Source organism: Alosa pseudoharengus, unplaced genomic scaffold (assembly GCF_046254945.1).
Source record: "Alosa pseudoharengus isolate Yale_2024_CS ecotype anadromous, Long Island Sound unplaced genomic scaffold, YU_APseudo_1.1 YU_APseudo_1.1_scf_56, whole genome shotgun sequence".
Lineage (NCBI taxonomy): Eukaryota > Metazoa > Chordata > Actinopteri > Clupeiformes > Clupeidae > Alosa > Alosa pseudoharengus.
The window spans coordinates 265,001-282,584 of NW_027468844.1; the positions used below are offsets into that span (position 1 = coordinate 265,001).

Consider the following 17,584-nt stretch of genomic DNA (forward strand, 5'->3'; position numbering starts at 1 on the left):
GGCATTTTTTTGACCTGCTCAGTTACTTTGGTTTGGATATTGTTTACATGGAGCCAGTGTAATATTAGCCACACAAAGGCAGACTCAGAAAGTAGACCAGACATGTAAATGTTGCACACCCAAGTTTTTGAATATTTGCTAAGCTATGGCCACTGGACTTATTTCCCATACCAATGCACACATTCATGTTCATATGATTGTAGGTATAGCAGTAGATATATTTCCGGAGATTTCCGGAGTTCGGTTTTCGTTTCATACACTGCGTCAAAAACTACACATATAGGCCTACACACATTAAACACACCTGTCGCACAAAAGGACTGCCACATTGACTTTACCATTCATGGACTTGATTTAAAGCTCTCCTTCATCTACTTGCTAACGATAAGGGACTTTTTCACTATATCAAGTGCAAGGCATGTTCTTTTAAAAAGTGTATCTTCTTGAGAAGTCATATTAAAACATGTTTGGCAACGCCGGTTTATTATTTTGTTGTTGCTCTTGGCAGGCAATGTTAAACCAAACCCCGGGCCAGAATGTCTTGATATACCATCTGATTTTGCTAGTAGACCGGGGCTGAAAGTTATGCATTTAAATGTCCGCAGTTTAGTGCCAAAAATGGACTTCATTAGGCTCTGGGCAATAAATGCAAATGTTGATGTTTTTGCCCTATCAGAAACGTGGCTGAAAAAGAGCGTCTTAGACAATGACATTGCAATAAATGGTTACAATGTCTTCCGTGCAGACCGAAAGAGTAAAGGGGGTGGGGTAATGTTGTATGTAAGATCGTCATATCATGTTACTTTGTTAAATTCTATGAGCGTGGCAAAAAGTTTTGAGTTGTTGGCAATTAATTTGAAATTAGGGAATATCAGTATAATTATTGCTTGCTGCTATCGGCCTCCATCAGCTACAAGTGACACCTTAGCCTCTTTATCATCTGTGTTGTCTAAAATCATTAATGAGAGAGAAGTTATTCTCCTGGGAGACTTTAACTGGGATTGGTTGAAAGATGACTCCAGAGATTTAAAGGCATACTGTCACTCTGTTAATCTAACCCAAATAATAAATGCCCCAACATGCCCAAATATAAAAAATCCAAACAAGTCCACTCTAATTGATTTAATCTTAGTAAACAAACCGGAGAAATGTCCATATATAGGCATATTTTCAAATGATTTGAGTGATCATTGTGCAGTAGCAATGATTAGAAACTGTAAACTCTTAAAAACAGCTCCAAGAATAATAGAGAAACGGTGTTTTAAGAAATTTGATCAACAGGCATTTTTGCATGACTTATACCATTGCGACTGGCTTAGGTTATTCTTAGTTCCAGAGGTTGAGTTGGCTTGGACCTTCTTTAAGGATCTCTTTTTTAGAGTTGTTAATAAGCACGCCCCATTAAGAAGATTTAAGGTTAAAGGGAGAGATAACCCATGGTTCTCTGATGAACTATCTGGTCTTATAAAGGAGAGAGATCAGGCCTGGGCAAAGGCGAGAAAATCTGGTTTAGACTCGGATTGGATTTTTTTAGATGCTTAACAAATAAATGCACAACACAGATCCGTAATGCTAAATCTCAGTTTTACTTAATGAAACTGCAAGGAATTTGCAAAACCCTGCTAAATTCTGGAAAACAATTAAGTCTTTAAAGTCCAACTCTACAGCATCTGCATTACCCAAACAAATTTGTTTAGACTCTGGACATATTACTGACAAAAAAGAAATGGTTGATGCATTTAATGAACACTTTGTTTCAGCAGGACATCTCTTCAGTTCTTTATCAAACCAATCACAGCCTGATCCTCAGTCTCCTACTATGAGACAGGTAAATAGGCCTACATTTTCTATTACACCAATCCGCAGGGAGTCAGTGTTAACAGCTCTAAAAAACATAAACAGTAGAAAATCAGCTGGTCCTGATGGCCTTGACCCATCACTTCTAAAACTTTCAGCCGAAATTATCACAGACCCCTAACATACATTTTTAATTTATCCCTGGCACAAAATTATATTCCAGATTCTTGGAAATCAGCACATGTAGCTCCTTTATTAAAAAGTGGCGATCCAGCTATGCTAGATAACTATCGCCCAATCTCAAAGCTTTCAGTGTTAGCCAAAATCTTTGAGTCTCTAATTAGTGATCAACTAAAAGAGTTTTTAACTACAAACTGTATTCTTAGCCCAGTTCAATCAGGCTTTAGGAAGAAACATAGCACAATCACTGCAGCTGTAAAAGTAGTAAATGATATCATTAGCTGCATTGATGGCAAAAAGTCTTGTGCAGCATTGTTTATAGATCTCTCCAAAGCGTTTGATACTGTGAATCATAGTATTTTATTACATTCTTTGCACAGCATAGGTATGTCTGAAAAAACTTTACTTTGGTTTAAAGATTATTTTACAAATAGGCATCAATGTGTCTCCTGTGATGGTATAACATCAGGAAGTGCTCAAATTAAAATTGGCGTTCCACAAGGTTCCATTTTGGGGCCATTATTGTTCACCATCTACATAAATGATATTTGCGCACATGTAGATGCTAATGTGCACCTGTATGCAGATGACACTATTTTATACTGCTATGCCCCATCTCCTTCCGAGGCATTAGCAAAACTTCAAGTAGCTTTTATAAAAATTCAGGAAAATCTACTTAAGCTACACCTGGTGTTGAACTCAAACAAAACTAAATACATGTTATTTACAAATTCTCGAACTCAAATTTTGCCTCATATAAGTACACTACAGGGACAGGTGATAGAAAGAGTGTCAAGTTACAAATATTTAGGTTTTCTAGTGGATGAAGACCTGACTTTTAATTCTCATGTTACCAATTTGGTGTGTAAACTAAAAATAAAGTTAGGAGTTTATTATAGAAATAAGGCATGTTTTAATGTTAGAGCCAGAAAGAAGCTAGTCACATCTACATTTATCTCTGTATTAGACTATGGTGACATTCTTTATATGTATGCTTCTAAATCTGTGCTAAGGGCTCTGGACTCTGTTTACCACTCAGCATTACGCTTTATTACTGGAGCCAAATATTCAACACACCATTGTGACCTATATAGTTTGTCAGGTTGCCACCCACTGTCAATACGTAGGCAGCTTCATTGGCTTACTTTTATTTACAAAGCTGTCATTGGTCTGCTTCCCTCTTATCTGTCATTATTTTCTTGGGCCTCAAATAATAGATATAATCTTAGATCAAAGGATATTATTCTCTTTAACCCACCAACCCCTAGAACCAACCTTGGAAAACTAGCATTTCAATACAATGCCCCCTCAACCTGGAATGAACTTCAGAAACAGCTAGGGCTAGACGTTTTCATTCCATTGTCTGATTTTAAGTCACGCATTGCGGACACTTTGCATTATCAGTGTGAGTGTTTTCGAGGTTTTGAGGTTAAAGTTAATATATTGAACGAATTCAGTGTAGCATGTCTTATGTTCATCTTGTAAGTGCCTACTATGTCTGCTTTGGTCTATGCTTTTTGTTATGTCCTTGTTGTGTGCTTTATCTCTGAACCTGTATCTATCTGTTGCCCTGTACGCTATGTTTTTCTCTTGCCTTTCTTGCTGAGTGTTATGCATTTGTGCAGTCTGGTATGGTGTTGCAGATGTCTTGCCATTTGATGAGTTCTGTTTGTCTTGCTTGCATGTTTTTGTTTTGTCCTGTATATTTCTATATCTGCATGGTTATGTCCTGCATGTTTTTATGTCTTAATCTTTCATGCCTTGCTATTTGTGGATATGCTGTCTTTTGTGATTTGTTTATTTCTGTCTGTATTGTGTCCTATATAGTGTGTTTTGCGTTTATGCTGCTCTCTTGGCTAGGGCCCACTTGGAAAAGAGGCAACTGCCTCAATGTGACTACCCTAGTAAAATAAAGGAGAAATAAAATAAAAATAAAGATAGAATGACATGCTGAAAAACAGTATATTCAACATTATTCTTAAAGAGAGAAAACATCAATAAACATTTTACCCCATGTGTCCATGAATTTGTAAGTATAATAGAATGACAGGAACTGTTTTCAGCTGCCATATACATGCACCATGCACCTGCCATAAACCCCCTCCCCCCGCCCATTTCGACTCCCCGGCTACGGCCTTGATGTGTGTGTGTGTGTGTGTGAGAGAGAGAGAGAGAGAAAGAGAGTGACCATAAGGAAGAGTGGGTGAACCAGCTCCTGTTTTTGGGAACGCCTTGGACATAAGCTAATGATTGACATAGAATAGAACAGAATTAGCCAGTGTGTTTGTGTGTCTGTCTGTGTGTGTGTGTGTGTGTGTGTGTGTGTGTGTGTGTGTGTATGTGTGTATGTGTGTGTGTGCGCGCGTGTGTGTGTGTTTGCCAGTGAGACAGGTCAACTCTACAGGTGTGGTTTTGAGTTTGAATAGGACATCTCTCCAGTTGTCACTGAGAGACATTGTATTTGAACCTGCCAACAATTGTGTGCCTGTGTGTGTGTGTATGCGCGCGTGTGTGGCATGTGTGCGTGCGTGTCTGTGTCTGTGTATGTGTGAATCCAGATCTAACACTAAATAAGTCGTTTTTGTCTTTGATGTTGTCTCCTGTGTTGTTTTGTCTCCAGTTTGTAGACCAGCGTAGCCACGATGTGTTGTTCAAGCTTACTGAAGATCCTCATGTTCATCGTGAACGGCGCCATCTTTGTAAGTACTGCCCTTCTTACCCCGTCAACCCATCAACCTGTTGCTCAGGTGTTAGAGTAACACTTTACTTTGTTCCTCTGTGTGTGCGTGTGTATGTGTGTATGTGTGAATCCTTATCTGATCTTTGTATGTACTGCCCTTTTTCCCCCATCAATCAACCTGTTGCTCAGGCGTTAGAGTAACACTTTACTTTGTTCCTGTGTAACACTGGAATGGCAGCTTTTGAGTGTGCTTGGCTTGTTTTATTTGGTAGTTGCTTTTTTATTTGTTTAATGGTGTACATACTTAGATTCATTTTGTTAGTCCTGGCCTATAGGCTCACAAGGCTCGTTTGTAGTACTGGGCGATATGACCAGAAATGTATATCACGGTATTTTTCAAAATTCTGACAGTTACGCTAAATCAAGCTGCCCCTTTGCACAAACGACGATTCAAACGTCTAAACAACAATTATTAGGTCATATTTGTGGCCCTTTCAGCCTGACTTTCAGTGGTTCTTAAGTTTTTTGTCTGCCAAACCCCCAATGGGCCAAGTCACGGTGACCTCCAGTTTAAGAACCACTGGCCTATTTGACAGTGCAGTGAAGACATGACAGGAGAGAGGAGTTTTTCCATTTTTAAGTCATATGTGGGAGTTTCAGCCTGCAGCCTATTTGACAGGGAAAGGTAGTTTCTGTAGTAAAAAATGCCTTTGTACCACCATTGCCAGAAGCCATCACAGTCAACACTGAGCGTGTAGTGTGTACATGTTCACTGTAAAAAATAAGACTTCCTTTTATTTGTGCTAACTTAAAATTAACTGTCAAAATAACTACAAAATATGGAAATTGTTGTGTTAACTAGTTTTTTTGTTTTTTGAGGTCTGAACTCTATGAAAAGTTAATTAGACCTCAAAATACTATTTGACTGAAATTAAAAATGAGAGTCAAAACGATATCCAGATGAACGCTTTTGTGATTGGCTGGTTCTTCATACGTCAGCCCTTTGAACAGCAAAGACGATGCATGCACCTGTCCGCCATTTTCTGTCGTTCACTACAAGGCGATCTGAAGATCTTTTTTACTGCGCTGGAGAAACTTCAAGACTAATAAAGTAAGTAACCTTAACAGCTTAAAGTAAAACAGTTATTATCTTGGTATATTAAAGCAACTAGCTGAAATGTCGTTAGCAGGTAAACTGCACAACATAGGTAGAAAATATAGTTTAAACCAGGCTAAAGTTAGTTAATGGAGGCTGTAAATGAAATGTCAATAAGATTCGAAATTAGTGCTACAGTGTTAAGTTTTAACTTATGTCTTGTTTAAAAAGTAAGGGCAATTAACACCAGAGACCACATGCAAAACAAATGAGTGGACCTCAATGTGGCTTTTATCACCGTTTAGAATCGTGGTAGTTTAAGTCATGAAAAGGAAAAGGGAGAGTGCTAGCTAGGCGACATTTTGTTGTGTTAACGTTACACTTGTTGGTGAGGTACGTTTACCATCTTTTATATTTCTATGAAGGGGTGGTTTTAGCTACCAAAACGTGGAAGTTACCAAAAAATGACACAATGCAAGTGACGACCACTTAGCTGAGGCTTACTATCTAGATGTTACAACATTTGTTTGCGTATGTTAACAGTTAGCTGCTGTGGACATGACATGTAGCCTACAATCCAGTGAGGCAGCCACCTTTTGCTTTTAGTGGAGCAGTTTGTCCCACGTGGAAATTAGAGAGGAAGACTTTCTGATGATGTTTTTCCGTAATTAAATATTAGGTGACCAAACCAATTCTGAAATTGACACAGACATTCAAGTCAGTGATACACTGTTGATATTTTATGTTTAATCAGGATACACTTTATACATGTATTACTAGCCTAAATCTAAAAAATGAATTTTTTTTTTAAATATTTGATAAAGTTGCTTGAAGTTTTGGAAATCATTGCCATTGTAGGCCTACTAACATTAGATTTCCCCCCCCCCCAGGTCCTGTTCGATAACATTGTTTCTTCACAAATGAGATGGATATGTAAGTTTTGCACTTATGCCACTACAAATCGCCATCGAATTCTTGAACACTATCGATCCAGTCATGGTCACTATGGAAGAAGATTAGCTCTCCCCTGCATTTACACTGACTGCACATGCTACTTCCAGTCACAGAAGTCTCTCCGAAAGCATGTGAGGCAACATGGATCAAGTAGCAGTGAACCAGTGACTTTTAGAATCCGATGCCATTTATGTGACTTTGAAGAACCTGCAGACACTAAAATATATTTTCGTCATCTTGGCACACATTTGAAAAACAAAGAAACTGTCCTTTGCCCATTTAGCAGTTGTAATTTTAAAACAAAAATAAGTTCTAGTTTTACAGCACACAAAAGTCGATACCATAACTCCAAATCATTTCAAGATTTTAAAACCGAGCTTCTTCTTGGCCCACATTTAGAAGGGGAGGTTATAAACACTACAGCAGAAACAAATAATACTAACACACAGTCAGGGGGTGAAGAACATGGCCATATCCAGTCAGATGATGATGAAGATACTGACATTGAACAGAGCAGTGATATAAAGGAAAAAATTAAGAGAAAACTTTGTTCGTTGCTTTTACGAGTGCAAACTATTTTGCATGTGTCCAAGTCAGCGACACAGGAAATTGTTGATGGATTTCACGAAATTGGTATTTTAGCTGGTGAACTTTCAAAAACTACAGTACAAGAAGTTATTGAAGAACACAACTTAAATATTGAAGATGCTACTCTCAATTTAATTACTGAGGCAATTCAGAACACCAATCCTCTTAGCTGTCTTGCTGACCGTGGCCCTCTAGGAACTGAGTACAGAAGGCAGTTATCTTACAAGAGTAACTTTGAAGTTATTGAGCCAGTTGAATACATATTAGATGATCTGCACAAGAGAACATTTGTGTATGTCCCAATTTCAATTATTTTACCAAAGTTACTGAATAGGGGTGATGTAATTGACAAAATCCTTGAACAGTCTAGTACATCTCAGTCTGATAACTACAAATCATTTCGTGATGGGCTGTACTACAAACAAAACCCACTCTTTTCAGGAGGTGAAGACTTGGCCGTTTCTATAGGACTGTATGTTGATGAATTTGAAATATGTAACCCTTTAGGAACGTCAAGAAAAAAACACAAAATCACTGCTATTTACTGGGTACTTGCAGATTTGCCTGCCAGGTACAGATCAACCTTATCCAGTATATACCTTGCAGTACTGAGCAACAGTAATGATGTGAAAAAGTTTGGATTTGAACCAGTTGTTGAACCACTTCTAAAGGAGCTTTGTACTCTTGAAAATCAGGGCTTTTACATTGATAGGTTAGGTTCTTTCATCAAAGGCACAGTCTTGTATGTGTCATCAGATAATTTAGGTGCACATTCTTTGGCCGGTTTCCAAGAGTCATTTAATGTTGATAAATTCTGTAGATTTTGTTTTGCCAGCCGTGATGCTATTCAGACTGTCTCTGTAAGGGATGATTTGTCTCCTGAGAACAAAACTATTACATACTGAAGCTGTTCAAAGAGTAAATGAGAACGAGGCTGTTGTTGTTGATGGAGTAAAAGCAGACTGTGTCCTAAACAAGCTAACCTACTTTCATTGCATAACAGGTTTTCCACCTGACTTTTTACACGATTTATTGGAAGGAATCGTGCCTGTTGAATTGTGTTTATGTTTAAAGTCATTGATTGATAAAAAATACTTTACCTTAGAGGAATTGAATACCTCCATTAGGCGTTTTCCCTATACATTCTCAGATAAGACAAATAGGCCACAGACCATTCCAAAGACTTTTAAATCAAAAAGAACAATTGGTGGGAACGGGCATGAAAATTGGTCACTTCTAAGGCTGTTACCCTTGCTCATTGGCAGTAAAATCCCAGAGAATGATAGGATTTGGGAAATCATCTTGGATATTAAAGACATTGTAGAAATTCTAGCATCATCTACATTCACAGAGGACAAGTTGTGTTATCTTGAGACCAGAATTTTCGAACACCGGCAGCTCTTACAAGAGGTGTTTCCTGAGTTTAAGTTAAAACCAAAACATCATTTCTTAGAGCACTACCCACATCTTACTCGCTGTTTTGGGCCTTTGTTGAACTTTTGGACTTTTAGATTTGAGGCCAAGCACAGTTTTTTTAAGAAGACTGTTAAAGATGCTAACAACTTCAAAAATATACTACTAACTTTAGCCTCTAGACATCAGCTTCAGCTAGCATACTACATGGGCATGCCAGACTTGTTCAAACCAGCACTGGAAGTTGGAAGAGTATCAACGGTTTCCCTTGATATTTTGGACCCCTCTGTCAAAGACACTATCAGGAGGAAATTCAGAAATGTGACTGCTGTTGCACTTACAAAAACTGTCTTTCTACATGGAACTCAGTACACTCAGGGCATGTTTTTATCATCTGGGAACACAGGTGGACTTCCTGATTTTGGGAAGATTGTTCACATGCTAATTGTTGAAAACAAACCCTGTTTTGTTGTGGAACCATATACATCCTGGTACACGGAGCACTTGAGATGCTTTGAGGTCTGCAAAAATCCCTCTGCTAAACTGCTTGTAGTCCAGCCAGAGGAGCTCAATGACTACTCCCCCCCTGTCAGCGTATATGGTTCAAGAGAAACTTCTGGTCTCTCCTAAAGCATTTCTCCTGGATTGAAGTGGGTTAATTGCAGAATTACATAAATGTCTTTTGCACAATGTTAACATGCCACTGTTGTTGCTCATTTAAAGAGGTAGTACCGTATTTTCCGGACTATAAGTCGCACCGGAGTATAAGTCGCACCAGTCAAAAAATGTGTCATGAAGAGGAAAAAACATACATATAAATATATATATGTTGCACCTGAGTCGCAGGACCAGCCAAACTATGAAAAAAGTGTGACTTATAGTCCGGAAAATACGGTATGTAGAATTAAGGGGGGGGGGGTGTATCATGCTTTACTTATGTAATTTACGTGTTTCCCTCATTTCCAGCTCTAAGATCTGAAGGAGATTGGTATTGTTACGCTCTTACTGAAGATTTCCACTTGTATGTGTATAAGGTGAGATGCACCTCTGTTTTCTTCAAAATGTTTGTATTGCAGTAGAGTACTGTTGCTGTTACTATAGTATTTTAAAACTCTTATTGTGTTATTCAGTGCCCAGTATGCTGCTCCGAGTCATTTTCAACAAAGACGACATCAGGAAGATACAGATCGATAGTTTGCCAGAGACACTTGAGGAATTCTTCTCATTGCTGAAATGTAAGCTTGGAGTGGAAGATGACCTGATAGTCCAGTACGAAGATAGAGACTTTGACAATGAGCTGTGCAACTTGACAAACTTGTCTGATCTTCCTGAAGGAAGGGCGACATTGAAGGTAACTGTCAAGAATGCAACTGAGTCATACCACACAGATTCAGCATCGGACACTGCAAGTTTGCCCTCGTCCACATCTTCTCGTGAGGACGTTTCCACCAGACGACAGCCTTGGCCTGAGATATTTGAGATACCAAGATTTCCATATGATGTAGAGTTGCAGCTTAAAGGGGCCAACGAAGCCTACCAGAAAGATGGAACTTTGCTGAATATAAGGAAAGACACTAAAAGTGAAATTCTTGACACGCTGGCGGAAAAAATTTACACATACACTGCCTACCCATCACGAGAGGAATACGACATTGTTGCACAAAGTCTCATCAAAAAGCATCCTTGCCTTAGGGAACCTGGGTCTTCCAAGGGTTGGTACTGCTGGAAGTTCAGTTTGAAATTCAAAATGGGAAACTACAGGAACAAGCTTCGTATGGCTGGATGCTCTGAACTTCAAGTTAACAGCCGCTCCTCAGGACCAAAACAGAAACTCAAGAGAGCTAAAAAAGCTGAGGTCAACTTTCTTCCAGACTTCCCTGAGGGAAGAACCGAAGATGTCCTGGAAGAAGAGAGATTGCAGATTATTGGAGAGATGAAGAAGAAGAGAGCAGATATGAAGAAAATTGAAGAAATGATGGTCAGCACCTTCTCTTTGCGGAGAAAACAAATTGTGGAAGAAGAGCCAGCTGTGGCAGAGGTGAAGATTAAGTGGCCAGCTTTATTTACAGAGCAACAGGTAAGTGTATTTAATCAGGGTTACAGGCTAGTCATTTGCAGTTTTAATTATGGATTTGGTGGTAACAGTAAAGTAAAACAGTAAACCAATTTTTAAGTTTGATAAATAACATTGTTTCATTGTTAACATTTTTTGTCTTACACCTTTGTTACCCATCAGAGTTTTCATGTCTGGACTCAAGTTACAGATCAAAAGCAGTTTGTCAAAATGCCATTGCGTTCTCTGGCTGCAAGATGGCTTAGGTCTTTGTGCAGATCCAGCTGATGTTTGTCTGTTTTCTTTTCCTTATTTTTGAAAGATTAAAGCTGAATTCAATCGCATCACCTCAGCTGACTTGACGGATTCCTTTTTTACTGGGCTGGACCAACATTTGCCTCGATTATTGAATCTATATCGGGCCAAGACCGAGAGATTTCCAGAGCTTAAGAATCTCCTAAGGAAGCTCGAGGATGATGTAAGTGCTCAAAATTATTAATATTTTTGTTGTAACCAATTTTAAATGGCATGTGTCCTAAATGATGTGCTCTGTCTTTGAAGAATTCCAACAGAATGAAAAGGGCTGTCACTTTAAGAGGATTGCCATATTTCCTCAGTGAAGACCCCTCAAGTTTTCTCAGGACTGCCGAAGTAAGCCTGATTTTATGACCTAACGCACTATGACCTATGAACATGCACCAGGCCAATTTTAGCACTTACCATGATGCTGATTGCCTTGACCATGACTCAAACTGATCATGATGCCTGATTGGTGCGTGTACTACTCAAATTTGGGCCACAAACATCCATTGACAGGCATGACACCATCATTCAACATCTGACAGTTGGCCTGGTGTGTGCTCACTAGAAAATTTGCTTCATATTGGGTAACTCCCTTAGTTCTCAAACTGTTGGGCATTAGTGGGGCATGGGGCCTAACAAACAGGAGGATTTTGTTTTGTCTATTAATTAGGGGTGTCACGATTCTCCAAATCCTCGATTCGGTGTAATTTTCGATTCTAAAGTCACGATTCGATTCCATTTTCGATCTTTTTAAAATATTACTATTAATGCATTCCTTATATGTTATTTACTCTTTTTGGCCTTTTCCTTTTCGGGGGGCTTTTATTTTGAAACCGCTTTGAAACCGTTCCAACCGCGAGGTTGTAGCCTAATGTAAACAAAACTAACTTTAGGCTAAAACAGAGACGTGAACATAGTAAAATGAAACAACACAGAATGTTAATTTGATTGTTTCAGCATACTCCGAAGAGACCCAAGGTTAGTATTCATGGATATGTACTTATAAATGTGCATTTTAAGCCTTAAAGTAACTTTGGACTGTAATTAGACCATCTTTTCACTTGCTAAGTTGAGTAGGCTAAGTTAGTTTTAATTGACGTGAATGAACGAATACTTCCACACCGTTGATTTCAAAGTAGCAAGAGGGGCTTTGATTTCGGTAGGTTGATGTGTAGGCCTATATTTTAACTGGCTGCAGCCTAAAATTAGAGGAGTATTGACGCTGCAGTTCAGCACATGCATGTGTGTTTGTGCGTCTTAGCATACATGCTGGACGTGACATTGGGGGTGTGGCTGAATCGTCGATTCTACTTTTAAGTTCAAAGTTCGAGATTGAGATGTAATTTCGATCGATTTCGAAATAAAATCGAAATCGTGACACCCTTACTATTAATTGACATGATCTACACAAAACAGTAACGCAAAGAACTACATATCAGATCAGGCCCAAGGGAATGGATCGAAAATGTAACATGAATTTAGTGTGGAAAAATGTATTGAAGGTGTTATTTGAGGCAATGGGGGACAGACAGTCAGAGCTTAAAAATTCCCTATCCTGTATGGTGGGGAATGACAGGAAAAGTATGAGAACCACTTGATTATTCTGACATTGTGCAAAATCTTTAACCCATTAGTCCCACATCTCAAGTTTTCCAAACTCCACACCAGTACTTATTTTCCTTCTCTTTGGACAGACCACAGAACTGAAGAGAGCATGGCAAGAGAGATGAATGTCGGTATCATCCTGGTAAAAGATGGAGAGGACCTCCTTGACATGACTGTGGTGCTCGAGGATCAAATCATTCTGCATGACATCAAGGACTTCTCAAAAGCGGTAGCTATGCTAATGGGTCTACTCTATGTATTGAACATTGACTATCCGAAGGAGCTACGATACACCTTTGAAGTCATCCAGAAGGTTCTCATGAATGTTGGTGCTGACCACTGCTCTGCAAGGGTTCATGGTCTGAGGAATAGACTTTTCCGTAAGACGGAGTAGGCGTAGGAAGTTTTTCCAGTTTTCTTTTTGAATTCAGCTTCTTGAAGTCACAGTTTGAGCGTTCCCACAAAGTTGCTGGTTGATAAAAGTCTGATATTATTTACCTTCCAAGCTTAAGGTTTTGTTACAAAAAAGTATTTTCGTGATACTGCAAAATGTAGCCTACATTTTTTTAATTTTAATTTTTTTAATTTTTCTGTTTTTGGAACAAAAAGAGGGAAAAGTCTGTTGCACACATAAGGGCTTATGTTGAGGCATTATGGTCTCATTTGAAAATTATGTTTAGTCAAGTAAGTCATGTATGTCATGTCATTCAGCCTTTGAGATCTTTATTGAAAACTGAGATGCTGATACAAGGTTATTTCTACTACTGTGCCGTTCTGTCATTAAGCTGGAAAAAGCTTAAGTTTAACTTTGACTTTTAGGCCTATATGCGTATTACACCTATTAGTATGGTAAATGGTTCAGTGTTATGCTTTACCCAAATTCTTCACCAGAAATCTCTTACATAGCATCCACTGTCACACACACCCTGTCTTAAGTTGAAGCATTTCAGTTTCTTTTGTTAATTACAAAGTCCTGTGGGACTGACTTTTCATTTTACACCTTTTTTGTATCGTGTCGGCAGTGTTTATTGGTGCACGTCGTAGAATTGGGTTTTACGCTTGTAAGGCAAAACAATGTTCTGTGATAAGCACAAACACACATACACTGGCTTCTCTGTATGTCATCTCATTCAGCCAGAAAACTGAGATTTAGATCAAAGGTTATTTGTAATACCTTGCCGTTCTATCATTAAACTGGTAAAAGAACTGAATCGTTTTTTGTTTTGTTTTTATATAGTTTATTGTATGCAGTAATGTGTACTTGTATGCTAGTATTTATAATGTGAGCTGGAGCATAAAGAACTGGAGATGAAGTATTTTCAGCTTTAAAATCTCAGGTGAAAGAAGTATAAACATTATGTGAACTAAATTGAGATCAAGTTATAAAAACTAAAGGGTTTAAATACACCTGAATTAATATCAAGTTTACTTAACATGGAAAGGTAGTTTGTTTTGAATCATTAAAAATCACTTACACTTGTTTTCTTAAGTTATCAATACAAAAGGATTTAAGTGTACTTGAATTAATATTTAGTTTACTTGACATGGAAAGGTAGTTTGTTTTGAATCATTAAAAATCACTTATACTTGTTTTCTTAAGTTATCAATACAAAAGGATTTAAGTGTACTTGAATTAATATCTAGTTCATTTAACTTGGAAAGAGTGTTTGTTTGAAATAGTTTAGAAATCACCACAACTCATTATCTCAAATCTGGTCAACTGAAAATAGTTAGGCAGCCCGGACACTAACTTTTTTAAGTTAAAACCATGGTTTATTTTTTACAGTGTTGGTACATAACAAAACTCCTGAAGCCTACAGGCTCAAATCATGTACATTTGTTTTAATTATTATAGTATCATAGCCTGAAATTAAGGCACACACAGAGGAAAAAACAAAGTTTTATTCTCTCTAGACAAGGTTCGTCTGAACACAACAAGCTTTTCCTTTTATTGGTTATATTTGTGTGAGTTTCAGGCTTACTTTCAGTGGTTCCTAAACTTTTTGTCTGGCGACCCCCCAAAAAACATGGGCCAAGTCACGCGACCCGCCCCTCTCTCTAACCGGCAGAATTTGGTTTTGAAATGTTGTGAGATGGGAATTGGAAGCAGAGGCAGAAAATGTCTTCTCTCATAGTAGGCTATGTCAACACCAAAGGCATTAATGTCAATGGCAGCCTTTGACTAAAAACCTTTTTTGCGATCCCTTCAATATTTTTGGCGACCCCCAGTTTAAGAACCATTGGCCTATTTGACAGGGCAGTGAAGAGATGACAGGAGAGAGGAGAGTGTGGGCGAGAGAGAGAGAGAGAGTGTGGGAGAGAGAGAGAGAGTGTGGGTGAGAGAGAGAGAGAGAGAGAGAGAGAGAGAGAGAGAGAGAGAGAGAGGAGAGTGTGGGCGAGAGAGAGTGGGTGAGGGAGAGAGAGAGAGAGAGGAGAGTGTGGGCGACAGAGAGAGAGAGAGAGTGTGGGTGAGAGAGAGAGAGAGAGAGAGAGATTTTTTTTTTTGATTTTTAAATTGCGCTTTATTGTACAACAGTCTTAACAACTCAAGGTCACGTCAGTCACAGCTCAAAAAAAGTAAAATAACTGGGCCTTACACAAAAGCAGAACAAAATTCTCTCTCCTCATTAATCACAGAGCATATTGCACCTCCATAACACCATTTATCAACAAATGTTTCAAGAGTTTGCATATGTTTGTAGAAGTAATAATCAGTCAGCACACTAGATTTGACCAATCTTGAGAAAACATTTACAACATCAGCATCTAGATTGGTGGCCATTTTGTTTCTCCTGCTTATGTAAATGGCCATTTTTGCTTGGCCCAAAAGGAAATTAATCAACTGACATTTTACTCTGTGCGACCTAGTATATTCAAAACCAAAAACAAATATTTGCAAAGAAAAAGCTTCATCAAAAAATTGAAAAAGGCCTTCTAAAACCCTAAACAAAGGTGACAACCTCAAACATTGCGAGAAACAGTGAAACACTGTCTCCCTCTGAAAGCAAAAAGGGCAGTCCTGACAAACCCCTGGGTTTATGATGGACACAAACGCATTAATTGCAACAATACCATGGAGAACTCTCCACTGCAAATCACAGACTTGTTTCCTCAACGGTGGTTTGTAGAGTGCCCTCCATTCAGGTTTTACAGCATCATCTAGACCCAGAACATTTCGCCAAGGAGTGTCAACTCTTGCATTCAACTTCTGTTTGTTTAGAACAATAACACACATTTTGTACAGAGGTTTACTACAAAAGTCATCCAAAACAATCTCTGTTCGTTCTTTATTCTCCAAAATAACCCCTGCACAGTCACCCAGTTTTGGTCTAACACATACATTGAGAAAAGGATCCTCCTGATCAGGAGGGTCTAACCCCAAACAGTACTGCTTTAGTCTTTCACATTCCTCAGCCGTAAGGAGTGCCTTCCACCTACTCAACAGTTTGTTGATGACACGTATGGACCTTATGCCTAGGCGCAATACTAGTTCCTCAGAACAAACCAGATCAGGCCCTGCAATGTCCACTAACTGTTTAATCTTGACAACACCAGAGTCACATAGTATCCTTGTCAGTGTGGGGTTCTCGCTCCCAGCGATGTCAAATCGGGAGCCATAAACCAAAGGCTCTTCCAGAAGCCAATGCAGTGACGTGTTAGTTCCAGTTCTCTGCATATTGAAAAAGTTCAGGATAGCAAACAGTCCTCTGTAAAAAGATGGCAATGCTGATACATTCAGTCTCTTAGTATCGGTCCAAAAAAGTGTTTTGTCCAATCCCAATCCTCCTGTTGTCCGAAAGATTACACTCGCCAAAGGCCTCCAAATCAGATCTTGTGGACCCGTAAGGTACCTTTGCAGAAACGCAAGACGGAAGGCTGCGGCTCTGCTAGACAACTGCACAAGCCCTTGCCCTCCCTCATCTTTAGGCAGGTACAGCATGCTCTGGGGTAGCCAATGCAGATTGTCCCAAAAAAAATCAACCAATAGAGCTTGAATGGTAGCTAAAAAGTCTGTTGGAGGATCAATACAGGCTAATCTGTGCCACAGAGAGGAAGCAGCAAGATTATTGGCGATAAGAACACGCCCCCTGTAGGAAACGTGTGGAAGGATCCATTTCCACCTGTTTAATCGGCCCTTAATTTTCTCCAGAACCCCCTCCCAGTTTTTCCTCATAGTGTCCTGATCTCCCAAATAGACTCCTAGGTACTTAAGCCCAGCCCTTTTCCATTCAAGGCCAGTAGGAAGCCTTAGCTGTACCCCTGACCAGTCCCCAAAAAGGAAAGCATCACTTTTGTTCCAATTCACCTTTGCAGATGAAATCAAACCAAAGGTGCCTATTATGTTGGTTAACATGTCAATGTCCTTTTGCTCACTGACCATGACAATCAAATCATCAGCATAGGCCGAAACCTTAAACACATCGTGACACAAAGGCACTGAAAACCCAGAGAGCTTAGCCCTCAGCTTATTTAACAGAGGTTCAATGGCTAACGCATACAGCATTCCAGATAAAGAACAACCTTGTCGTACACCCCTTTGAACTCTGAAGGGAGCGCACAAACCACCGTTGATCTTTAAGACACTTTCAATATTGTAATACAGGGCCTGGATCATTGCTATAAAATTCCTATTAAAACCAAAGTGTGTCAGGACTTTCCACAGATAAGCATGCTCAACGCGATCAAAGGCCTTCTCTTGGTCTAAAGAGATGAGACCTGTTCTGAGACCAAGTAGATTAGAGACGTCTAAGACACCCTTGACTAGTTGGATATTATCAAAAATGGACCGCTCAGGTACACAGTATGTTTGATCTATGTGTATAACCTCTGCCATGACCTTCCCCAATCTAGTGGCCAACACTTTAGAAAAAATCTTGTAATCTGTAGAGAGCAGAGCGACTGGACGCCAGTTCTT

At 39.1% G+C, this 17,584-nt stretch overlaps 1 protein-coding gene across 1 annotated transcript in view; it reads left to right on the forward strand.

The window, feature by feature from the left end:
- LOC143105430 (tetraspanin-1-like) overlaps positions 1 to 17,584 on the forward strand; it is a 39,312-nt gene that overhangs the window by 3,953 nt on the left and 17,775 nt on the right. Inside the window, exon 2 of the mRNA XM_076269423.1 lies at positions 4,598 to 4,676. Coding sequence (XP_076125538.1) covers positions 4,620 to 4,676 — 57 coding nt within the window. The 5' untranslated portion in view covers positions 4,598 to 4,619. The remainder of the gene's footprint in view (positions 1 to 4,597; positions 4,677 to 17,584) is intronic.